Genomic DNA, 26,227 nt, shown 5'->3' on the forward strand with positions numbered 1-26,227 from the left:
GAGTGGAACACACATTCTAAAAGGGTGGTAGATGCTGATTCAATCATAGCCTCCAAAAGAAAATTGGGTAACTATTTAGAAAGGAGAAAACTAAGCTTTGGTAAATGAGGAGGAGAGCAGGACTGATCAGATCTTTCATAGAAAGGACATAGTTATGATGGTCCAGGCATCATCTGTCTGTGCTGTACATTTTCATGATATGTTATTCATTATTCTATGGAGAAATGGCTTGGCAACACTACTTACCCACAAGCCTCTCCACATTATCTTCACAGTTGAATCCTGAGATGACAAGTTCCCATCCTCCACCAGGACATGAGGTTGACAAGTCAGATGCAATAGATGCAATACTGCATAGTTCAAGTTACTATCTCTTGCCAAGATTTTGTCCGCCTAACCCTGTGCTCGGGCATACAATAAAGCATAGAGCAAGAGAGAAGGATTATATGGCCAAAAATGAGGATCACATTTCATATATCTGACTGTCTTCATTTTGTGAACAAATCCTATTTGCATTCATTACCAAAGGCATCTCTGCTTTTGTTCTTTTGTGTGAGACATTGAACAAAAGCTGCTCTGCGCTCTCAAATGGGCACAGAAAATCCCATGCCATTAACTTAAAGAAGAGCGTCAGGATTCTTGCCACTCTCCTGAGCAATACTTAGCCCTCAATCACCAGCTAAATGCAGGATTTGGACATTATATCACATTCTTATTTGTGAGCCTTTGTTATATTTTCCATGCTACAAACTTTCTTTGGCTGTCTACTGCTTTGGGAATTCCTGACTTTACAGTCACATCATGCAGCATATAAAGGCAAGTTTTCAGTTCATTGGTACTACCTAGCAAGGTGCGTAACCTTATTCTTCCCCCTTCTCTCTGATCTGTCAGGACCATGTTTCTCAGCTGGACCTGTTTTCCTTCTGCCTGTTGATAAACCATACCTCTACCCAATTGCTCTGAAAGATTCTAAGGCAACTTCATCCCAAACTTGCATCTTCAAAAAAAATCCCGTTCTTCGAGGTACTAAATGTAGCTTTATTAAATAGAAGCAGAGCTGCTATCTTCCTGCACTTCAGACAGCTGCTGCTTTTGGCCTGTTGCCAAAGCTGTCTCTCTTAACTTCAATAAATCTCTTTTCTAACTCTCTTCCATACCAAGGAGGCAACTGCAGCTCTCCAGGGAGGGTGGAGAGGAATCGTCAGCATACTGAGTGTATATTAAATGAGAGTAAATATTAGTCCCTTTTTTTTAAACTGCACTGCAGGTTATCTTAACTTTGTGCAATGTGGTCTTGGTGGAGGTTTATTCTCAATCGTGCTCAAATAAAGAAATTGATTGCGTTTAAATAGTGCCGTGGGGTAGCCCAAGTGTTTCACATGCAGCCAACAAAGCCTTTTGACATTTAGTCGCTGTCATAACGCAGGAACCATAGCAACCAACCATGCACAGCAAGATCCCACAGACAGTAAATTATCATTTTTGGGCAACCACCAACATTCAGAGGATATTTTGTAAAGGCGGAGTCTGGGAAGTGGTGCGTCTGCCCACTCTCTTGTAACAGTGAAGTAGACAGTCACTGTGCTCTGTTCATTCTTGTGAGCAGAACATTTCTCTGGTCAGCAGAAACCAGTTTGCAGCCTCATCCAAATCATTTATATAAATGATAAACAAACATGGACCCATTATCAGTTGGTGTGGAACACTGCTGGTCACACGCCTGCAGCCTAAAAAACAAATCTCCACCACCCCCTCTGTCTCTGACCATCAAGCCAACATTGTATCCAATTGGCAAACTCTTTCTGAATCCTATGGGATCCAATGTTATTAATTAGTGTACCATGCAGAACCTTGTCAAAGGCTTTACTAAAGTCCGTGTAAACAATGTCTACCACTCTGCCCTCATTAATCATTTTGGTTATTTTCTCAAAAAACTCAATCAACTTTCTGAGACACTATTTCTCTCACACTTTATACTCTTCAAGAAATTAATTTGATCCCAGTTGTCTACATCTAATGTATGACTCTTTTTTTATACTTGACCAGAACCTCAATACCTTTATTCATCCATTGTTCACTACACTTCTCAGCCTTACCCTTCACTCGAAAAGGAATACAATGCCCTGAACTCTCATTGTCACACTTTTGAAAACCTCCCATTTGTCAGTCATCCCTTTACCTGTGAACAGTCTATTCCAATCAACTTTTGAAAGTTCCTGTCTCATACCATTTAAAATTTGCCTTACTCCAATTAAGAACTTTAACTTTTATGGAAGACCTATCCTTAACCATAACTATTTCTGAACTAATAGAATTGTTCTATTATCTACTCCCAAAGTATTCCCCTACTAACACTTCACTCAGTTGCCCTGCCTTATTTCCCAAGAGAAGGTCAAATATTGCTCCTTCTCTAGTCGGTAAATAGATGTAAAAAATCCCATGGCACATTTTTGACAAAATATTTAATCCTCAATCAGGATCACAAAAGAAAACTTGTCTGGTTATTTGCCATAGTGCTGTTTGTGCCATCCTGTTGTGTATTTCCGACATCACACCAGTGACTACATTGCAAAAGTAGACCATTGGCTGTAAAAGTGCATTGGACCTATAGAAATGCAAGTTTTTTTCTCCGTATATGCTGGAAAGGAAATTGCAAGGTCATGGTAAAAGAGTAAGGTAATGGAATTAATCAGAAACTTTTTCATTTGGCCAGTGCAGATTGGATGGGTCAAATAGCCACCCTCTGTGCTGATGGTTTTTGTGTAGTTCAATTTTCTCCCTCTGCTCATTTCTAAATTTTTTTCTTCTATTCCTTTTGCAGAGCTGTTAGGATCTGCCAAGAGAGTGAATGTGAACTTTCAAGATCTAGATGGGTAAGTGGATGTATTAGAACATGTCTCTGAACACTTCAGTCACAAGGCATCACATGAATAAAATTCTACTTTGCAGCTCAGTCCAGAACTAATCACAGAACACTTTAGAATGACGAATTAGATTTAGTGTGTCGTTGTAAGAAATGACTGTCATATTTAACTGACACTCAGCATTTTCAACACTTCGCTGCAGAAACAAGGTTATATCCTGAATTTACATCCCAGTGCCATGCTGTTCATTGACATGTATTATTCTGAATGCACAGTGATATAAAATTGGTTACAGCCGCCCATCTGCTTTCTCTATACACCAAATAGATAGTCTAAAAAGTGTAGACTAATGAGCACTTCATATACCTGTTCATGTGAAATAATGTTACAGAGCCCTCTGTGTAATGTTTAATTATCGTTATCTTTCAGATGTTGGTCTGAAAAAGGACATAGTAATCAAAATTAACTGTACACTAGTTTGTGGGGTGCATTTTTGTCTTGGATGGCAGCCTTGCATGGAGATTAAGCCATTTATAAATGTTGATTTGAGTCCTAAGATACCTGGAGTAAGCCCTGCTTAATATTTGTTACTTGTCCTGGGGAGAGTCTGTCAGTGACTTACAGTGTGTCTGTTCAGCACCTATTCTGAACCATAATCATCCAATCCCCGTCCCATTCCTCATTACAACACCAAATCCCCTGACCACCTTGAACAGAATCAGAGGCTGTTGCTAGTCCAGACCAAAATGACATCTTTCCTCAGGGTGAACCACCCATGGAGGCCATAAGCAAAGTCTGAATGTGCAGGTGATGTTGGAATTCTGGTGCTCTCACTTTTGCCTCCCCCCCACCCCCAAGGAAAGTCTAGCTTTCAGTGTAATAATTATGAAGATCAGTGAATAGAAGAACTTGACATTCTGGGATGTCTAAAGCAAGCAGAATATGACATTGATTAACGTGACTGGTGGCTGCTATTCTTCATGCATTGGCCTGAGATCGAGTGTTATCTCATCCTTTCAATGGTTTAGTAGAAAGGCAAACCAGTGACTCATGGGAGATCATGGGTGGAATTGGGGGGAGAGAAAGGGAGGACTTTCCCTTTCTCTCCCCCCAATAGGGTGCCAAGGGAATCCATAACATCTTCGTCAGAGGCAGAAATCCAGCTAAAGTTCCTTTTAGTTGTCTGAAATTGTCACCATTTCCCGTGAATCAGCTGTCAGTTGAGTCCACAGCCCAGCACCTACCAAGGAGACTTCACAATAGCAGGCCAGAGGCTCCCAGAGAGTCTCCTTAATGTCCTACCGATGAGGATGCAAAGGATGTAAAGGTTGCAGCCACAGTCAATCCTTTGGAGGGATATCCTTGCTATGCTGATGGCAAGAGCGGCCATGGGCTTTTGTTCATTTCAATTTTCTTCACATTTCTGACAGATCCTCCATTTGAGGTGACTTTGAAGACTGGCCCCTTTCTGCTTCATCAGCGCTAGCTGTCCCGTTTGGACTGACTGCTGTCTAACACTGCAGGCTCTCCAAATGGACCTTCCATCCGCTGCCTGCTATTGAATAGCGAATATTGAGGCAGCTCATTAATTGGCCACCTCTCATGAGATCATTGTGGACTTCAGAGACTGGAATGGCCGGAATCTGGAAATTGTCCCAATATCAGATTCTTGACACGTGAAGGAAAGTTCAGCTGCACATTTCATGTAGGAGAGGGTAAAGACATCCCATCACATTTACAAAAGAGCAATTGGCCCTACATTCCACAACAAAGAGGGTGAAGGACAAAACCACTGGCAGGTTGTGTCATCGACAATGGAACGATGGGTTGAATTTAAATTGTGATTACTCTTCCCTCTTATGCCTGAACTTGCGATGTATTTTATGATATCCTGTTTTTGTTTTTATTTTAACCCCATCCCAATAGGCCAAGGCACGTTCACCAAACTGTGTATTTTTTGATCTCTAATCTTAGAAATAAACCCACCACAGAATTCCTCAGGATGAAATCAAAATTAGGGTTTATTTGACAAAATGTCTGAAATATGGGGAAGTTGCTTCATTATTTAACTCAACCGTAGAAGGTAGACAAAAAGAGAAATAGAAGGAACTTTAAATTATGAATTCCTTAAAATGCAAAAGTTTACTTGACTGCTAAGTCAAGAAAGTCACGGTCCAGTTGGAAGTCTGTCAGTTTGGTGAAATTGTAGCAATTCTTTTCCTGGGAGTTGAATGCAAATGGATGTAAGGAAGGGTGCAGCAATATTTTTTGGTCTTGGAGAGTTAGTCCAGAGTGGCAGATGAAGCCCAAGGTTCCTTCCAGCGAGGAGACTTTTAAGAGGAAGAGAGATGGAGAGCGGATCTTCCAGTTGCTAAGGCCTGGAGCTGTTCTTCTCGGAATGTTAAGTCAGCAACGAAGTCAGAACGAAAATATTTTAAAAGTTGCTCAAAAAGCCCAGTTTCAATCACATGACAGGGTGATTTCTACTAAAGCCAGTCTGATAAATGAGGTATGTTGATTATCCTCATCAAGATGGCCATTGCCCGTTGCAATGGTGTTGATGGTCGATTGCAACAGCTAATTGAGATGCCATTACCATGGTCTTGGACCATTGTGCTTTGCAATTCACTTCTGTCATGGTCTCCATGTGAACCTGAACATCTCTAGGCTTTTGTGTTCACAATCGGTAGCAGAGTGAATCTCCAGGCGTTAACGAGGTACATAAGGCCCAGTTGGCTCTGACTTGTAGAATGTTCTGGAAGGTTTATAGCATGTTATGTGTTTGCAGCAACCATCTTAAGAGTGTAGCAGTGTTGATCATTTGCTTCTTTAAAAAAAATTAAACAAGAGCATGCTGAAGAGAATGTAGCTTTGCACAAAAAAAACATTTTCTCTTCATGCATTCTGGCCATTCCATAACAAAAAGAGCAATGGAAATTCAATTAGATAGAGTTCAAACCTGCTGAATGAAGATGACAAAAGGGTGTAAGCCGTCGTGGGTAATTGTGTGATACCGGCTAAAACTCCACAGCATTTATACACAGATTGCAATGGTGCCTCATCAATGCAAACTCACTTTCGGGGTGATTTTAACCCTGTTCAACCAAGGCAGTTAGTGTCTGTCAATGGGAAATATGCCGTGGAATCATTTGTGGCACTGGAAGAGGCCATTCCATCCATTGAATGTGTGTTGGGATTCACTGTCTTCCCACACTCTCGAGGTGAGAGGGATCATTGCCATGATCCTTCCTTAAGTGACTGCGCTCCAATGGAGCTGTTGAGTAATTTAAAACAGATAAGCATCAGATCCCCCCCCCCCCCCCCAACCTTTGGGGGTAGGAGGAGGAGGAGAGAAGGGCTAGGAGCACACCCTCAATAGGAATATGGTGTGTGTGTGTGTGAATGTATATGGTCAAAACATCTGACTCCAAAGCAGCGGAAAGTGGAGGCAGTAAAAGCTATTAAAGCGAACCAAATGTCTAGCCATCTGGGTGAAGACCAGAATATATCCATTGCCACCGACCCATCAATTAAACCAACTACTGATTGTGTTAGTTAAGTAGTTACTTCTTGTGGAAGTCCGGCTTGGCAAGACCAAGTCACTTCAGTTGCTGTCAACCAATGCAGAGCAGCAGTGATGACTGGGACTGGGGCCAGGCTTCCCTGCAGCTGGAAGGTTTCGGAAATGTGTGAGAGAATTGCAACAGCTCCTGAGAAAAGAAAAATGAACATTGGTTGAATTGTAGTAGCATCCACTGCTATTCATTTGTTCTGTTACTCAGTATGTTATGCTTATTAGTCTGTTATTAAACTGCTGGGCACTACCATCATTTAAAAACCCTGAATATTTTACATGCGGTAGAATGATTCTATTATTCTGATTTCAGTGAACAGCTAAAGTTCAACATTTTTTTTGTTAGCCTTAAATAAATATTACCAGCCTCTGGGCCTTTTGCTTGTGTCACTATAGAAACACAGGTGACTGCATGCTGCTATTATCCAAAATACATCGCACCATTCATTCTCACAGAAATGTCTTGTGCAATTATAAAAGAAGGCAGCATATTTGTTGTTGAAGTGCTTCTGGTTACGTATTTACATTTGAGCTTCTATTTAACGTCAAGATGTGTCACCACTTGTCTACACATTACAAAAGATATAATTTGAACAGGTATGTTGGATTTGAATAGATTGATGATTGCCCCTTGGTGAGATACTCACTCAGTCAATAACATCTGCAGTGCCTGAAGGAAATAATGTCAGTGCTGCTTTGCAATGATGTTGGTTTTGGCAGTTTCACGATTACGATGCCATCATCATTATTACATTGTTCAGAAATAAGGAGCCCATGTTTATCTAGCATGACCCCCCCGAATGTCCTAAAATGCTTTCCAGCCAATAAAACTCTTTTGTTTGTCGTAACAGGGGGAATGCAGCAAGCATTATTACAATAGAACAATGACTACACATTAACAGTGGCTGGAAGGCATGGGATGTCTTGTGTTAATGAAGGACTCTGTATAAAATCAGGCTTTGTTGCCCACAGCAAGCTCCCACAAACAAAACGTTGTAGGGGTAAAGTCACTCTACAACTCGTTCTTCTATGCCGTGATGATTGTGCTCTTGTGCAACCCTACGTCATAGAAAAATCACGCTTTAGAAACAGTGCTTAAAGTGTTGGTGATGTAGTCGTGTTACAGCTGACATGATTACATTCCCTACAGTACGGAAACAGGCTCTTTAGCCCAACAAGTCCACATCAGCCCTCTGAAGAGTAACCCCGACCCTATATTCATCCTTGCCTAATGCACCGAACACTACGAGCAATTTAACATGGCCAATTCACCTGACCTGCGCATCCTTGGATTGTTGGAGAAACCAGAGCACCTGGAGGAAACCAATGCAGACACGGGGAGAATGTGCAAACTCCACCCAGACAGTTGCCCGAGGGTGGAATCGAACCCGGGTCCCTGGTGCTGTGAGGCAGCAGTGCTAACCACTGAGCCACCGTGCCACCCATATGTTTTAAAAGTTCGTGTTTTAGAAACAGTGTCCCCAATTCATCAATTGGGTTACAGTGAATTTGCTTTAACAAAAAGCATGTTATAGCAGAACAACCTGTAGTCTTACCAGAACCATGGGGCTGCTGTCTTATTAAAGAGACAACCGCTGGTGGTTTAACCTGAGAGTCACCACACTTCAGGTGAGATTGAGAAGGAGAATTCTTCATGGTAACATAAGACAGTGTGAGAATTAAACCCATTCTGTTGGCATCACTCTGCATTACAAACCAGCTGCCGAGCCAACTGTGCTAAAGCTTTAACGTTAACTTTCATTTAACAATGACCATGGGATCTTTTATGGCTGCCTGGAAAGAGGTCTTCTTTGAATATCTCATTCCAAAGACAGCACCTCCAACACTGCAGCGCTCCCTCAGTACTTGTACTCATTTAGCTCCTCTTACTTGGAACAAATGATCGAGTCCAGCTTAAAGGGACATCAGTTAAAGCAGAGGAGATTGGAGGTGGAATGTCTTGCTTGGTCAAAGGTGCACCAATCTAGATGGTCCCTCTGGAGTGGTTCGTGGGCTTGGGAGAATGGGGACAACAATGCCACCATTAAGCCCCCAGCTGGCATCATTGGGTTGGAGGAGATTTTGCAAGTGGTGGTATTTTTGTGTATCTGCTGTCCTTGTCCTTTGAGGTGATGGAGGTTGTAGGTTTAGAAGATGCTGTCAAAGGACCTTTGATGTGTACCTGCAGATCTTCTTATAGATGATGCACACTTCTGCCACACTGTGCATCCGTGGCAAAGGGAGTAAATATTGAAGGTGATGGATGGAGTGCCAATCAAGCAGGCTGTTTTGTCCTGAATGGTGTCCTGGGAATGCCTGGGAATGTTTTAGAACCTTAAAGGCACCATATGAATGCAACTGAGGGTGTTGTTGCTAAGTTTGCAGATGACACAAAGATAGGTGGAGGGACAGGTAGTGTTGAGGAGACAAGGAAGCTGTAGTAGTACTTAGACAGGCTAGGAGAGTAGGCGAAGAAGAGGCAGATGGAATGCAGTGTAGGAAAGGATGAATTTATGCACTTTGGCAGGAATAATGAAGGCATTCAATATTTTCTAACTGGGAAAGTCTTCTGAAATCTGAAACACAAAGCAACTTGGGAGTTCTAGTCCAGGATTTGCTTAAGGTTAACATGCAGGTTCAGTTGGCTGTTAGGAAGGCAAAACCAATGTTAACATTCATTTCAAGAGGGCTAGAGTACATGAGCAGAGATGTATTGCTTTAAGGCTCTGGTCAGACCACATTTGTAATATTGTGAGTAGTTTTGGGCCTTGTATCTAAGGAAGGATGTGGTGGTGTTGGAGCGAGTCCAGAGGAGGTTTGTAAAAATGATCCCAGGATGAAAGGCTTGTGATACGAGGAGCGGTTGAGGACTCTGGGTCTGTACTCAATGGAGGTTAGAAGGATGAGGGGGAATCTGATTGAAACTTTGAGAATACAGAGAGGCCTGGATAGAGTGGATGTGGAGACAATGTTTCCAGTAGTAGGAGAGACTAGAACCTGAAGACACAGCCTCAGAGTGAAGGAATAACCCAATAGAACTGAAGTCAGGAGAATTTATTCAGCCAAAGCATGATTAATCTGTAGAACTCATTACCACAGAGTGCTGTGGAGGCCAAATCATTTAGGTATTTTGTGATAGATAGGTTCTTGATTAATCAGTGGATCAAGGGTTATGGGGAGAGGGCAGGAGATTGGGGTTGAGAAACATGATCGACTAGCAGAGCAGTTTGGATGGGCTGAATGGCCTAATTCGGCTCCTATCTCTCATGGTCTTCAGCTGTGCACAGACTGTAATGCATCTCGACTTCAAATCTATGTGAACCAGTCTTCTTTTCGCCTGGATACAGTGCCAATGATGATCCTGTATACTGACAGATAGAGAGTATGTAGTTCAAGGTTCCACAATAAGGTATGTGATCATTGAAAGTTGGCCCAGCAGATAAAATAAAAGGTGAGAAATACCAGAGGAAAATGGCAGAGATTTGATTATGAATAAAAAGCCACAATGTGGAGGCCAAGTCATTGTGTGTATTTAAGAGAGAGATAGATAGTTTCCAGATTAGTAAGGGGATCAAGGGTTACTGAGAGAAGGCAGGAGAATGGAGTTGTGGAATGTATTAGTCATGATCGAGTGGAGTAGGAGACTCGATAGGTCACCTGGCCTAATTCTGTTCCTATATCTCATGGTCTTATTACTATTGCTACATTGTTACCATTCCTGGTACAGCCCCTTTCTACCTGCACATGCTCAGAAAATTACTGTTTTTACAGCCTTGCAAACTTCCATATTGATATTTTAAATCAACTTTGCTTTTAATCAAATGTTGTATGGGATTTACAGTCAGGAGATCCATTCGGAACCCTGCATTTGCTTCAAACGGGTTGCCCAGATTCCAGTCCATAAATTAAAAGATGGAAATCCATGGATATTCCTTGTTCTGAACCCACTATATTGTAAAATTATTTTGACAAGATAGCCCCCATTCCCCATGTAGCTTAGTTAGTGTGGACTTACTTATGATGGCTAAAATAGCCTGATGACCTCTCTGGGGATAAAATTGTCAAGAAGTGTTCATTCCCTGAAAGCCAAATAAACCCCTGCCATTTTGCAACAGTCACCCTCCAGCATAGAAACTTAACCTGAGTTATTCTAGATACCAAAACCTCCATTGACAGGGGTGGGATTGTCAAGCTGTGGGGTCTGGATCTGGGGCTGGGTGGAGCATCTGATGTTATTGGCAAGTCAGCCTTATTGACCAGTTGGCTGGGAATACTATATCCTTGACACTTGTCGGGATATGTGGTGGGAATGGTCTTTGGAGAAGCCGAGGTAATATAGGAGGGAGGCAGGCAGCTAGTGAGGCAGTGGTGACAGGTAAACTCTCCTCTTTCTCTTGGCCCCCAAGCTGTGCTATAAACACACTTGTTTTCTCCCAATGTCCCTGCCCCTTTGTGCATTTGAATTTTTTGAGTCCTGAGATATCCCTGGTCACCGTCAAACCTGAAAAATGGATTTGATGTGATACTAGTTACAATATTTCAATAACCAAAATGACACCTGTGATCTGTTCACTTCCTTATTCACCTCCATTAAACGCCAAGGGGACAGATTGGATATGGGTGAGGGTTGGGGTTGAGAGTTTTAACACCTTAAATTCTCACCTGACCCAACCAAATATTTTTTTTGAGGAATTAAAATTTCTCCCACCATATTGAATATATACAATGCAGTGCTTATGGTATTTCCTGTTTGTTATCATTTACACCTCATGTGGCCATTCACTTTGTTCACTTGGCTGTTCATCACATGATCCAGTTTATAATTAGCCTGTCCTGTGTTAAGTTTGGGGGTGTTAACAATGTCAGGTTATGGACACAAGACTGCGTTGCTAGCCGATATATATTTACCAGCCGTGGTCCTGACTGTGATCACAAACTTGTGCCAAACCTGCGTGGTAATGGACTTCCAAAGTGGGCACTGTCCATAGCAATGAGCTGTCAGGACACTGAATCCAGGCAGCACTGTCAGGGCAACACAGATGGTGCATACAGAAAGGAAACCTGAGACACATCAGAATGGAGCTGATGGGGCTAGTGGTCTTTACACTGAAGGGCCTTTCACGGTTTACTTCAATCTGCTACCTCCAAAGATAAGGAGGAATTTACAATTGTGCAGCGCCTCCATGTGAACTCCCAACCCCGTCTCCCCGATCCTCCAGATAAACCTCCAAAATGTAGAGAATTGAGGCACTCTCTCACTAGCTCAGTGGTTAGTACTGCTGCCTTACCGCACCAGGGAACCGGGTTCAATTCCATCCTCTGGACCACTATCTGTGTGGAGTTTGCACCTTCTCCCCATGTCTGTCTGGGTTTCCTTCAGGTGCTCCGGTTTCCTCCCACAATCCAGAGATGTGCAGGTTAGGTGGATTGGCCATCCTAAATTGCCCCATAGTGTCCAGGGATGTGTAAATTAGATGGATTAGCCATGGGAAATGCAGGGAGATGGGTCTGGGTACGATGCTCATCAGAGGGTTGGTGTGGACTTGATGGGCCAAATGACGTGCTTCCATATGGTAGGGATTCTATGATCTATACACCAACATTTCTGAAAGGGGCCATTTGTTTTATTCTTTGTCAGCTGTTGGATTTATATCTTAAATATTTCACATTACTTGGGCAGGAGTAACTTGTTCATGTCCAACCCCTGTTTATAATTAGAAGAGGACACATGCCTGGTGTTCATGAGCTCTGTCGGTGGTGACCAGCTCACACCCATCAATGACATCATTGCTGCCAAGGGGGTGAGGTTAACACACCCTGGGTTACTATTGAGTCTGAGCACCCCAGACCATGGCTGGGGAGTGCATCATCATTCACAAATCAATCATGAGTTCAGGAGAGAAATTGAAAAGCAGAGAGAGATTAAAATATGGAACTTGTTGCCTTTTTGATTCATTCAAGAGGGCTGTTTAGATAGTAAAGGTTTGCAGGGATAAAGCGGGGGAGGGGGGGGGGGATTGGCAGTAGATAACAGAAACAGTTCAAGCACGATGGCCTAATAATGATGTGATTCCATGACATGGAGCAGTTGAGAGATAGAACATAGACATGTTTAAAGGGAAGTTGGCTAAGCATATGAAGGAGAAATTAATAAAGGAATATTGATTTTATTTATTGTCACATGTGTTTATTACAAATACAATGAAAACTGTTGTTTAGAATCGCCACTCATTCGCACCATCTTAATACAGAGAATGTACACCCAGAAAACTCTCTGTGCATTGTCACCTTGTCGTGGTGGAGAAGCTTGTGTGGTCCTGAGGTTTTGTGAGTGATGCCACCTGGATCTATGCTCCTGGTAGAGTCACCCATGGCAGTAAGGTCGAGGGTGGGGTCCCTGACAAAGAACAATCCAACCAAGATCTCAACGGTGGATGAAGTTACTTCAATCTCACTGGCTCACTGAAGGTGGATGAAGCTGCAACAAATCCATCAGCTCCATTCGTCGTGGGTACCCATGCCATTGGAATCAGTTGGTTGATTTGTGAAGTATCATGGGCTTCTTGGAGTGCACCATCAAGTACACGGTAAACAAATACATGCACAGGCATCTTCACTCTGTAGGCTACTTCTTCAAGTCTTTCGGCGATGGGGGGGTGGGAGACGGGAACAGGCAATGGGATGGCTGGAAGCTCCCAGTCAAGAACCGGCATGAAAGCGGTGAATACTTGATTCAGTCACTCAACATTTGGGGCAGGAGCAGGAAAGTTGTTCGGTAGTAGTATTCATGTCTGAGCAGCCCTATTTAGGATCCACTCTGCTCATCCTGAACTGGGAGGGGGCCAGAAAAGGTGCCCTAAAAATAGTCTGCTTCACCCCATTCTGTCTGGAGAGCCGTGTCCAGAAGGATCAACATCGTGCGATTGAAAAACATCAAGAAGTGAAACTATGACACTTGGAACCTGAACTCTGACAGATAACCTAAACTCAGACAGGCCAGAGAGGAGAACTGCCTTTGTTGCCCGGCAACTCCAAAACTTCAACTTTGACATTGTTGGTCTGTGTGAGATCGGCAGAGCTGGAGAAGGGCAACTAAAGGAAGAACAAGGTCAATACACTTTTTTTCAGGAAAGGACTTGATCCTGAACAATCGAGGATCCATGCACTAGATTTTGCCATCCCAAACAGCCCACCTCAGAAGCTGACAGAATAACCACTGGGAATCAATGAATGTTTCATGACTCTGTGAATCCAGCTCATTAAGAACCAACATGCCACCATCATCAGCACCTATGCTCCAACTCTGGATGCTGAAGACCAAGTAAAGGAGAACTTCCACGCCCAACTTGGCAATGTCCTTTCCTCTGTTCCCGACAATGACATGATCGTTCTCTTGGGAGACTTCGATGCCAGAGTCAGGAAAGTTCATCGACTCTGGACTGGAATAATAGGCAAGGAAGGAGTTGGCAAGGTCAATGTCAGTGGAACACTCCGCCTCACCACATGTGCTGCACACAATCTGGAGATTACAAGGCACCCTATTTCACCAGAAAAACAGGCATAAAATCTCCTGACAGCATCCAAACACTGGCACCTCATCGACTACATCATTGTAACATCTCGGGGCCAACAAGTTGTACTGATAACAAGAACTGTTACTGGTGTGGATGGGAACTGGGCAGACCATTGACTCATCTTATCCACCATGAGAATGAGGATTCAGCCCTGAAGGAAACACTAAAATCAGAACACTATCAAGAAATTCAATGTTGACATCCTTTAAGACATCAACCGTGTACAGATGTTCCAACAACATTCTCAAGAACAATTGCCTCAACAAATCCCACCATCCATAGAAGATTACTGGAATCAATTGAAGAAGACTGTCATCACCTCCTGCAAAGAAACAATTAGGTTCAAGACAAGAAAACATCAGGATTCGTTTGATGATAACGACAAACTGCTCCAACATCTTATCAATGAAAAGAGAAAAGCTTTCATCAGCTAACAGAATAACCAACAATTGGCTAACGAAAGGAAACGCGATCAGGAATGCAAGGCTGCAGTGCAGAAGAGCACCCGAAACCTGAAAAGCCAACGGTGGAGGAAGAAAGCTCAGGAAATCCAACAACTAGCAGACATCAATGACACTCGAGACTTCTTCAACACAACTAAAGCTATTATTGGCCCATCCGTTCATGGTCAAGCCCCTCTCAAAGGCAATGATGGTTCAACCATCCTGAAGAGCAATGCTGATATCAATTCTAAATGGAGGGAGCACTTTGAAGATCTTCTAAATTAAACCATCTCATTTGACAGGAATGTGATCAACAACATATCAAAACAGCCCATTGACAACTCTCTAAGCAAAATACCAACACTTGAAGAAGTCAAGGAAGCCATCAGAAACTTGAGAAACAACAAGGCTGCTGGACTCAATGGAATATCAGCTGAGGTCTACAAAATTGGAGGTAATCTGCTTCACTACCAACTGCATCACCTTCTCATCAAGACCTGGATAAATGAAGACGTACCAACAGACCTTAGAGATTCAGCAATTGTTACAATCTACAAAAGGAAAGGTGATCGATCTGAATGTGGAAACTCGCGTGGAATTTCCCTGTTTGCAACAGCAGGAAAGATCCTCACCCCCGTGTCATAAACAACCAGGTCAAGCCTGTAGCTGAGAAGATCCTTCTGGAGACATAAGCCGGTTTTAGGTCATCGTGTGGAACAATCGACATGATCTTCACTATGTGACAACTACAAGATAACTGTCATGAACAACTTCAACCTTCATACATGGCATTCATCAACCTCACCAAAGCCTTTGACTCGGTATCAAGGGAAGTCCATGGGATGTCCTGTCCACCTTTGGGTGCCCTGAAAAGTACATTTGAATCCTGAGACTTCTCCATGATGGCATGCTTGCCACAGTTATGGTCAGCAACAGTAAATGTGAGCCTTCTCAAGCCAGATCAGGAGTAAAACAGGGATGCGTGATTGCCCCAACTTTGTTTGCCATCTGTATTGCAACAATCATCCTCATCATCAAGGATGACCTACCTCCAGGAATTGAAGTTGTCTACAGAACAGATGGCAGACTTTTCAAACTTGCCCGTCTTAAGTCCAAAAACAAGTCATTGATGAGTTCCCTCATTGAGTTCCAATATGCAGACGACAACAGTGTTGCAGCCCTCTCATAAAACTACCTACAACAGATTCTGACTGTCTTCAACCGTGCATACACAAAACTTGGACTTACCATCAATTCTAAGAAGACTCAGATGATCTACCAACCATCACCAGCTGAGACAAATCGGGTAGAACCATCAATTCAACTTGGCAAAACAACCCTGGAAAACATGGACCACTTTCTGTATCTAGGAAGTCGACCTTAGTGACGAGATCCAACATTGTCTTAAATGTGCTGGAACAGCTTTTGGAAGTCTCCAAACAAGAATCTTTCATGATCGTGACATTCGTACTGAGAACAAAATGGTAGTGTACAAAGCAGTGGTGATCCCAATGCTCCTATATGTATCAGAAATGTGGACAACACACTGATGAAATCTGAAGGCACTTGAAAAGTTCCATCAACGCTGTCTTCGAAACATCTTGAGTATCAGCTCAGACGTTAGAAGAACCAACGTCAGCGTGCTGAATGAAGCAAGAACAACAAGCATTGAAGCCTACATCATCAAGAACCAATGAAGATGGCGTGGTCATATTGTTTAGATGAACAACGAACGTCTGCCGAAACATATCTTCCACTCCCAGCTTAAAGAAGGTAAACATAAAAGAGGCGGATAACAGAAGAGATTTAAAGAGCTTTTAAAAGCCAACATGAAGAAATGCAACATCGACATCAAGAATTGGGAAGCCAATGCCAAGGACAGGCAACTCTGGCAAACCATCATCTGAGAAGGAACAGCAACTTTCGAAGCCAACAGATGTGCAGAACTAGAAGAAAAGAGAAGAGAATGGAAAGCGAGGCAGCAACAAGCAAAGGCCGATCTGCCAGCTGGAATTACTGTGCTGAGTGCAGAAGAACCTTCAAAACCAAGGTTGGACTCATAAGGTACCTGAGAGCCCATAAATACATCGATCATCATCCTCGACCTTGAGGGATAGCCATGGCAACGACAACAGCCAGAAATGTAAAACAATGAAGTTCACCAATGCTGATGGACTTAGATAAAGAGTGATGGCAGTAGCCTCATATGGATCATTAACCTGGCATGGAAATGTTGGGCTGAATGGCCTGTTTCTGTGCTGTAAATACTGTGTAAGGGTTAAGCACCTTGCTCCAACACTGGCATCTGCCACTGAAACTGATCTGCAGTTTATTCCAGCATCAAGCAAGTGATTGAGGTCTTGTTTATCCAGAGACGCAGCTTTATCTTTCTCAAGAGGGAAATGACATCAATTAAGGATTGCAAAACACGTTGATCAGAGACCAGGATATACCCTAGAGTGGATTCTCTATGATCGTCTCAAAGGCAAGATAAAAGGAAGGATCTTGAAGTAATTTGCCAAGTACAGCAGAGACATTCTGTGTGACTTAGTTCCTTTATTATGTTGTAATAATTATAGAATCCCTACAGTGCGGAAACAGGCCATTTGAACCATCAAGCCCACATCACCACTCCAAAGAACATCTCACACAGACCCCATCTCTGTCACCCTGCATTTCTCATGGCTAATCCACCTATCCTACATACTATGGGCAATCTAGCATGGCCGATCCACCTAACCTGCACATCTTTGGACTGCAGGAAGAAACTGGAGCACCCAAAGGAAACCCACCAGGCACAAGGCAACGTCCATGAAGATGGATGCTCAAGGGTGGAATCAAACCCAGGTCCCTGGCACTGTGAGACAGCATTCACCTATTGTACTTGTTGCTACCTTCTCCCCCCCATTTATCTCTCTCCTCCTCCCCCCGCCATTTATCTCTCCACCCTGGAGGCTTCCTGCCTCTATTCCTGACGAAGGGCTTTTGCCCGAAACGTTGATTTTCCTGCTCCTCAGATGCTGCCTGACCTGCTGTGCTTTTCCAGCACCACTCTAATCTAAACTCTGGTTTCCAGCATCTGCAGTCCTCTCTTTTGCCCAGCAGTCCTAACCACTGAGCTACTGTGCCACAAACGCTTGAGGTAGCCCCACAATCTGATGCTTGTAGTGAGCACTGCTACATTTGTGGGTCTTCCCCCAGGTCGTTTTGCTTGTCTCAGTTTAGGTCAGTCACATGGGGGAGTGTCAACCTTTCCCCAATGTACGTTGTGAGTGCTAATTCTAGTCTTGAGATTTGATGGGATTTGAGTAACATACAGAAGTAATAAACAGCAAATCCTGCCCTGTAGCTAATTTTTTAACAACTGATGTCTATCCTACACTGCTTGCCTCCAATCCTCAGTTGCATTCCTGCATCATTTTGGAGCCAATTTTAAACAGAAAATATTAGGAAAAATTGTTAAACCACAAGCAAGGAAGCAATGCTATTGAATAGGAAATCTAATCTTTATTTTCCTTTATTGGGAACTTTTAGATAGATGAATGGTCCTTCTGTTTCTCATTGTCATTTCTGGTGATAGGAGCTGGTTCTATCATTTTCCTTCCCCTCTGAAGATTCCAGCCCCTTTTTTTCTGCTAACTTGGCTGAACAAACGTATGGAGCTGCTTGTGTGATCTTTCACTAGTTGCCATGGTTTGCTTGGGCATTTTGACACTTAGATGTCAAAAATAAGTGGCTGTCGTGCATTTAATTGAATACATTGCGCAGTCTGTGCATGTTCATGGGGGAGTTTGGTTCCTCCTTTACAGATTGAATTCCAATTTGAACTGACCGTATCATTAGTGCAGCAAATTCAGCTGGGGCCTGGGTTCTGATGAAGAGTCAGGCTGGACTCCAAAACGTTAACCCTTTCTCTGTCTCTCTCTCTCTCTCTCTCTCTCTCCCCACAGATGCTGAGTTCCTCCTGCACTTTCTGTTCCTGTCTCAGCTGGGGAATGGGCTTATTTGTTTCCATTTCCCATTGGCTTCAGTTTTGTCATGGCACAGGTTGGTGGTGTTCTTGACCCACCGAGAGACTGGAGCAGTAAACCCAGCCTGGCATGTCCAGTGAAACATTGTACACTGAGGGGATGCTGTACTGTTGCATCTTTTAGAAAAGGTGTTAAACAGAAATCCCCTTTTGCCCTTCCACCTGGACAAGAAAAATCCCATAGAACCGGAGATTAGAACCATAGAATCCCTACAGTGCGGAAGGAGGCCATTTGGCCCATTGAGTCTGCATCAACCCTCTGAAGAGCATCCCACCCTGACCCAGTCCCTTTCCCCACCACACCCATATTCTGTTTAACCTACAGAGCCTTGGACACCATGGGTAAGTCAGCGTGACCAATCCACCTAACCTACACACCTTTGGAGAAGATTGAGGTGACCTGGCCAATGATTGTGCTTGATCAAACATTGCAGAACAAATCATTAATTATTTGTCAGAGTCTGGTTCATGTAAATTGACTGTTGAATTTCTCATGTCACAGCAGTAAATGCATTCAGTGCACCTCATTGATTGTAAAGTGCTTCAGAAAAGGTGCTATGTAAATACAGTTCTTCCTTTCCATGGCTGGACTTAAAGGAACTGCATAAAGCAAAGCCCAGACAAACTTAAGTACTAGGGCCAGAAGTATTCAAACTTCCAGACACGCTTTGGTTGCTGGATTTGGGATGGAGGTTTGTGGGGATAGGAGTGGAGAGGGTGAGGTGTGAGGGTGACAGGATGGGAAAGAAGGGGGGTGGGCTAGGGGTCTGGGGTGGTGTTGGAAAGACCTGGATATGTCAGAGCAAGATCTGTCTTATCTGCTATTGTCATGCAGGGTAACAGAACTGAACTTCAGTCACAGTGAAGTAGACTTGGAACAAATGTTTTCTGTTGTAGACAAATATCAATGGAAATATGAATCAGCTAAGATTTAAAACCCGTTGGGATTTGTTTTATCACCCTTTATACAAAACTCCCACCATCAATTTCACTTGTCCCAGATCTGCTCATTAGTCCTCGGTATATTTCAATTAAATACTTAAATAAACATTCAGGTTCACAAGTGTAGACAAGAATTTTGAGAGGGACCCTGTAGAAATGAGGAAATTAAGCACCTACAAACTGTTCCAATCGCCTCACAAAACAATCATCTGTGCAGTCTACACTCAGACGTAATTCACGTGTGAGATGAAATTATTATACGTGCTCAGGCACCAGACCAGATGGTAGGAAATGACTGAGGAAGTTGCTGAAACTCTGGTTAATGTTTTCAAGTCATCTGTTTGCACAGGAGCTGCCAAAGGATTGGCAATAGCCAGTCAAGGGAGGCACTCTTTCCTCCTCAACTCTGATTCCAACCCTTCTGCCTATTAACGGAGATCTATGTCATCTCTCTCTCTGCTTTCAGACTTTGTGCCTGCACCTCATGATTTTTAGCACATCAATGAAATCTCTTCTTGCCCTCCTTGTTTCAAGTCTTGCCTCATGACTAAAATTCTCCATTCCTGACAACATCCTCTTACCTGTATATAGGTATTGCATTTTGGTAAAACAGACAAGGGCAGAACTTATACAAGTAATGGTCGAGCCCTGGGTAGTTTTGTAGAACAGAGAGACCTAGGGGTTCAGGTACATAATTCTTTGGAAGTTGCGTCACAAGCAGATAGAGTGGTTAAGAAGGCACTTAACACTCTTGCCTTCACTGCTCAGACCTTTGAGTGTAGGAGTCGGGATGTCATGTTGAGGCTATGCAGAACGTTGGTGAGACCTCTCCTGAAGCACTGTGTGCAGTTCTGGTTGCTCTGTTATAGGAAGGATATTGTTATACTGGAGACGGTTCAGAAAAGATTTACCAGGATGTTGCCAGGAAAGGAAGCTTTGAGGTGTAAAAATACACTGGAAAGGCTGGGACTTTTTTCACTGGAGCGTAGGAGGTTGAGAGGTGACCTTATCAAGGTTTATAAAATCATGAGGGGCATAGATAGGATGAATGACAAGGATCTTTTCCCTAGGTTGGGGGAGTTCATGATTTTTAAAGTGAGAAGAGAAATATTTAAAAAGGACATGAGGGACAACCTTTTTACACAGAGAGTGGTTTTTGCGTGGAACAATTTGTCAGAGAAAGTGGTCGATGCAGGTACAGTTACAACATTTATAGGACTTTTGGATAGGTTCATTATTAAGAAATGTTTGGAGGGATATGGGCCAAGAGCAGGCAGCTGGGACTAATTTGGTTTGGGAATGTGGTCGGCATGGACTAGTTAGACTGAAAGGTCTGGTTTCGTACTCTATGACTCTATAGACAGGATATGGGTTAATCCTATGAGCTCACTAATGGCTTGATTTTCACTGACATTTACATGGGTCACAGATTCCCAAATCCAGAATTTATCTGCGCTCCTCATCTGAGACACAGAGCACTTATTCAAAGCTTCCTAAATATATTGAACACATTTCCCACAATTTTCCCAGTTGGTCTGATTGAGATAAATATTTTAATGTACTAAAATAGACATAATCATAATGCATTTGACAAAGGGTCTGAAAGCTAGGTTCTTCAGAGAAACTTTAACTGCATTTAAAATGAACAGGAAAAATGCTAACAAAAGTAATTCCTGATAATTGGGAAATAATCGCATGCTGATTTATGACATTCATGACCTATTTTTATCTTGTATACAAAGGAATTAGCTAGGAGATTAGCTCATCTGAATGTTACCACGCATTACTGGTAGTTTCTCTGCTTGTAATGCTGATTGGGGGAATCAATAGAAATGTGTTTAAAAATGACCATTTAAACAATTGGCAAATATTACAGTGTGTAAGAAGTCCCTGTCGAAATGGGTGTGGACTGATATATCATTGACTGAGAGCTCTGTTGCTCTTGGTATAGGCAGAATGCAGGGATGGATCCCCTTCCCACTCTGTGGAATGGGATCAGCTGCCTTCCTGTCAAGTTAAAAAGTGATCGGGATAATCTACTACTTGCTAATGCAGCCCTGTGGCTATCAACTGGAAACTTCCTTCAGACTAGACAGGAGTCAAAGCATTTGACAGCAGTTTACTGATTCAAAACAGGCTGGTCTCTAACTTGTCCTATTCTGTGAATGTCTCCTAGCGCCTACCAGCTCTGTTAAATCCATACTATTTCATAGAATAGAATCCCTATAGTGTGGAAACAGGCTATTTGGCCCAACTGATCCACACCGATCCTCTGAAGAGTAACCCACCCAGACCCATTCCCCTACCTTATTATTCTACATTTCCCTCAACTACTGCACCTAACCTACACATCCATGAACACAATGGGCAATTTAGCATGGCCAATTCACCTAACCTGCGTATCTTTAGACTGTGGAAGGAAACTGGAGCACCCGGAGGAAACCCACACAGACATGGGGAGAATGTGCAAACTCCAGACAGGCATGATTTGGAGATGCCGGTGTTGGACTGGGATGTACAAAGTTAAAAATCACACAACACCAGGTTATAGTCCAACAGGTTTAATTGGAAGCACTAGCTTTCGGACCGCTGCTCCTTCATCAGGTGGTTGTGAAGGACACAATTGTAAGACACAGTATGTAAAGCAAAAGTTTACTGTATGATGTAACTGAAATTATACATTGAAAAATACTTTGATTGTTTGTTGAGTCTTTCATCTGTTAGAATGCCATGATAGTTTCACTTAGAGTCATAGAGATGTACAGCATGAAAACAGACCCTTCGGTCCAACCCGTCCATGCTGACCAGATATCCCAACCCAATCTAGTCCCACCTGCCACCACCAGGCCCATATCCCTCCAAACCCTTCCTATTCATTTACTTCTTTCATGTGTAAATCACAAAACTTTTTTTAAAAGTTACATTCTCAGGTTAACTGTAACAATTAGTGTCAGCCAGATAATATGTTGAAGGTGTTAGCTCCGTGTTCCCTGTCTGTTCCATAATGTTTAGACTGATTCTCATCTAAAAAGTGAGTTAACAGAGTCTTACATGGATTCATGCAGTTTTTGAGCAAAGAACAATGTAACTCTGCAAGTACAAATTCACCCCACAAACATATATGTATATGTGTGCATGTGTGTGTGTCTGTCTGTCTGGGGTGGGGGGTTGTGAGTGTGAGAGAGTGTATATGTGTGTGTATGTGAGTGTCGAGTGTCTAATTCTGTGAGAGGGTGCATGTGTGAGTGTGGGAGTGTGTGTGTCTGTAGAAGTGTGTGTGTGTATGTGTCTGGGGTGGGGGGTTGTGAGGGTCTGTGAGAGAGAGTGTGTATGTGAGTGTAAAGTGGTCTAAGTCTGTGAGAGGATGCATATGTGAGTGTGGGAGTGTGTGTGTCTGCAGGAATGTGTGTGAGTGTCTTTATGCGTGTCTGTGTATACGTGTGTGTGTGTGTATAGGAGTGTCTGTGTGTGTGTATCATGCAATGGTGGTCACCTGTAGTGTATCATGTCACACTACAGGTGATCACCATTGCACTATACACACACACAGACACTCCTACACACACAAACACACAGGCACTCCTATACACACATATATATATACACAGCCGTGCACACAGACACTCACACACACTCCTACAGACACACACACACACTCACAATGCATCCTCTCACAGACTTCGACACTACATTCACATACACACACATATGCACTTTCTCTCACACTCACAACCCCCCACCCCAGACAGACAGACACACACACAAACCCACATGCACACCTATACATATACGTTTATGGGGTGAATTTGTACTTTCAGAGTTACATTGTACTTTGCTCAAAAACTGCATGAATCCATGTAAGACTCTGTTATCTCACTTTTTAGATTAGGATCAGTCTAAACATTATGGCACAGGCAGGGAACACAGGGGGCTAACACCTTCAACATATCATCTGGCTGACAGCAATTGTTACAGTTAAACTGAGAATATAACTTTTTAAAAACGTTTTGTGATTTACACATGAAAGAAGTGAAACTATCATGGTCATTCTAACAGATGAACGACCCAACAAACAATCAAGGTATTTTTCAATGTATAATTTCAGTTACATCACACTGTAATCTTTTACTTTAAATTCTGTGCTTTACAATTGTGTCCTCCACAACCACCTTCACTTTACTTCTATCTGAAAGGCTTCTTATAAATTTGAGCAAGGACATGAGATAACAAGTCGGATATCTGTTATTCACCATGCCCGACTCTTCTCTCCACTCATTTGATGTTTTCTTTGAGATATAAAGAATCTAGTGATAAAACATTAATAAACCACAGCTGAACCACTTACGAGTGTGAGCAATTTTAGCAGCAAAGTTGCTTTAAATATGCGATGCTAGTTCATACAACAGCAAAATAGTACAACACCCCCAACCCAACTGTTAAAGTAACTTGATCTGAAGTAATTGTTAAGCAGAGAAACGTATGCTGTTCAGACATTTGAGGCTGTTCCTCCATTGAATGTGATTGTGGCTGATCATTCAATTCACCGTTATAGGGTCATAGAGTTATAGAGATGTACAGCACAGAAACAGACTCTTTGGTCCAACTCATCCATGTCGACCAGATATCCTAAATTAATCTAGTCCCATCTCCCAGCACTTGGCCCATACCCCTCTAAACCATTCCTATTCATATACCCATTCAGATGCCTTTTAAATGTTGTAATTATCCCAGCCTCCACCACCTCTGGCAGCACCCTTTGCATGAAAAAGTTGCCCCTTAGGTCCCTTTTAAATATTTCCCCTCTCAGGATGTAGGTTTGCTCGCTCAGCTGGAAGGTTCATTTCCAGACGTTTCGTCACCCTACTAGGTAACATCTTCAGTGGGCCTCTGGGCGAAGCACTGCTGATGATTCCTGCTTTCTATTTGTATGTTTGGGTTTTGTTTGGGTTTGGTGATGTCATTCCCTGTGGTAATGTCATTTCCTGTTCTTTTTCTCAGCAGGTGGTAGATGGGGTCTAACTCGATGTGTTTGTTGATAGAGTTCCAGTTGGAATGCCATGCTTCTAGGAATTCTCATGTGTGTCTCTGTTTGGCTTGAACTAGGATGGATGTGTTGTCCCAGTAGAAGTGGTGTCCTTCCTTATCTGTATGTGAGGATACTAGTGAGAGAGGGTCATGTCGTTTTGTGGCCAATTGATGTTCATGTATCCTGGTGGCTAAGTTTTCCGCCTGTTTGTCCTTTGTAGTGTTTGTTACAGTTGGTATTTTGTAAATGACATTAGTTCTGCTCATTGTTTGTATAGGGTCTTCCAAGTTCACTAGCTGCTGTTTAAGTATGTTGGTTCCAGCTCAGCAAGCAAGTCTACATCCAGAACCTCAACCTGAGCTACAAATCTTCTCAAAACTCGCTTTCCCCTCTCACCCTAAACCCATGCTCTCTAGTTCTGGACTCCCCCACCCCAGGGATAAGACTTTGCCTATTTACCCTATCCATGCCCCCTCATAATTTTGTAAACCTCTATAAGGTCACCCCTCAGGTTCTGACACTCCAGCCTGTTCAGCCTCTCTCTGTAGCTCAAATCCTCCAACCCTGGCAACATCCTTGTAAATTTTTTCTGAACCATTTCCAGTTTCATAACATCCTTCCGATAGGAAGGAGACCAGAATTGCACATCAGCATTACTAAAATACAAATCAAATAAATACGGAAAATGCTGGAATTTCTCAATGGATCAGGCAGCATCTTGTAGAAAAAGAAACAGTTAATGTTGTTCAGATGGAAGATCACGGTAACTGTGTTACTGTCTCCACTGAGGTTGCCAGACCTGCTGACTATTTGTGACCTTTTCTGTTTTTATTTCAGATTTCCACTGTCAGCAGTATTCTACTTTGAAAAGTACAAAGAGACTTGAGATTGAATTTAATGACTGTATCAGCCACCTTCTCTGCCTCCCAGAGAGTCCCTGACAACTCATCTATAGCCTTTCTTGGGGTGTCCAAATTGGATTAAAAACCTGCCCTGCTATTGGTGTTGAAAGGCCTCCAGGATGATGATCCTGCCTCCAATCAGAGGGCCCCGCAGCTCTTTGCACTCAACAGCTCCACCAGGAGTGGTGGCCACTGCTGGAACTGCAACAATTGCAGGACATGGAGCAGGGTAAAGGCCTTGGAGGTGAGGAGAAGTTAGGCTCTCCATCCCTTGCTTTCCTGTCTCATTGAACACTTCCACAGTCTCCCAGTCCATTCTCAAGGAGGTGGGGGCATTAAATTCAGACCTTTTTCTGCTGAGCAAAAGCAAAGTCGAATCAACTCAGAATTACATCACTCTTTATACTGTCTCAGGGAATCACAAGACACTTTGCAAAACAATCAAGAAGTTTTCAAATGAGATGTGGGAAATGTGTGCAGCAAATTTTGAGACCATGGTATTGAGCTGCCGTTTTGAGATGCAGCCCACCGTAGGAGACGTTGGGGTATGGAGAGCATGCCCGTAGTGCTATATGAAAGGGAGCTCCAGATTTGTTGACCCAAAATTAATGAGGAAACTGCAACGTTGCTTCAAGTCAGGATGGTTGTGACGTGGACAGGAGTGTGCATGTTGCGTCGTTAACATATGGAAGCCTCTCTTTCAGAGGTTGCGTGTCGATGGTTGTGTTGATGGAGCCTGGGTGAGTTGTTGCAGTCCATCTTGTGGCTGTTGTATGCTGCTGCAATTCTACTTCAGTGCTGGAGGAAGTGAATGTTGAAGGTTGCGGACAGGTTATCAATCAAGTGAGTTGCTTTGTGCAGGATGGTGTTGT

The 26,227-nt window shown here is 42.9% G+C and overlaps 1 protein-coding gene across 9 annotated transcripts in view; it reads left to right on the forward strand.

Annotated features, from left to right (window-relative positions):
* The window catches only part of caskin1 (CASK interacting protein 1), a 647,172-nt gene that overhangs the window by 397,224 nt on the left and 223,721 nt on the right, over positions 1-26,227 (forward strand). For all 9 annotated transcript variants that reach the window (XM_043711208.2, XM_087997968.1, XM_043711209.2 and 6 more), the window contains exon 2: positions 2,822-2,873. In XM_043711208.2, the coding sequence (XP_043567143.2) occupies positions 2,822-2,873 (52 nt within the window). The remainder of the gene's footprint in view (positions 1-2,821; positions 2,874-26,227) is intronic.

This window comes from Chiloscyllium plagiosum, unplaced genomic scaffold (assembly GCF_037043375.1).
Source record: "Chiloscyllium plagiosum isolate Xiang-an unplaced genomic scaffold, Cpla_swu_hap1 HiC_scaffold_20, whole genome shotgun sequence".
Lineage (NCBI taxonomy): Eukaryota > Metazoa > Chordata > Chondrichthyes > Orectolobiformes > Hemiscylliidae > Chiloscyllium > Chiloscyllium plagiosum.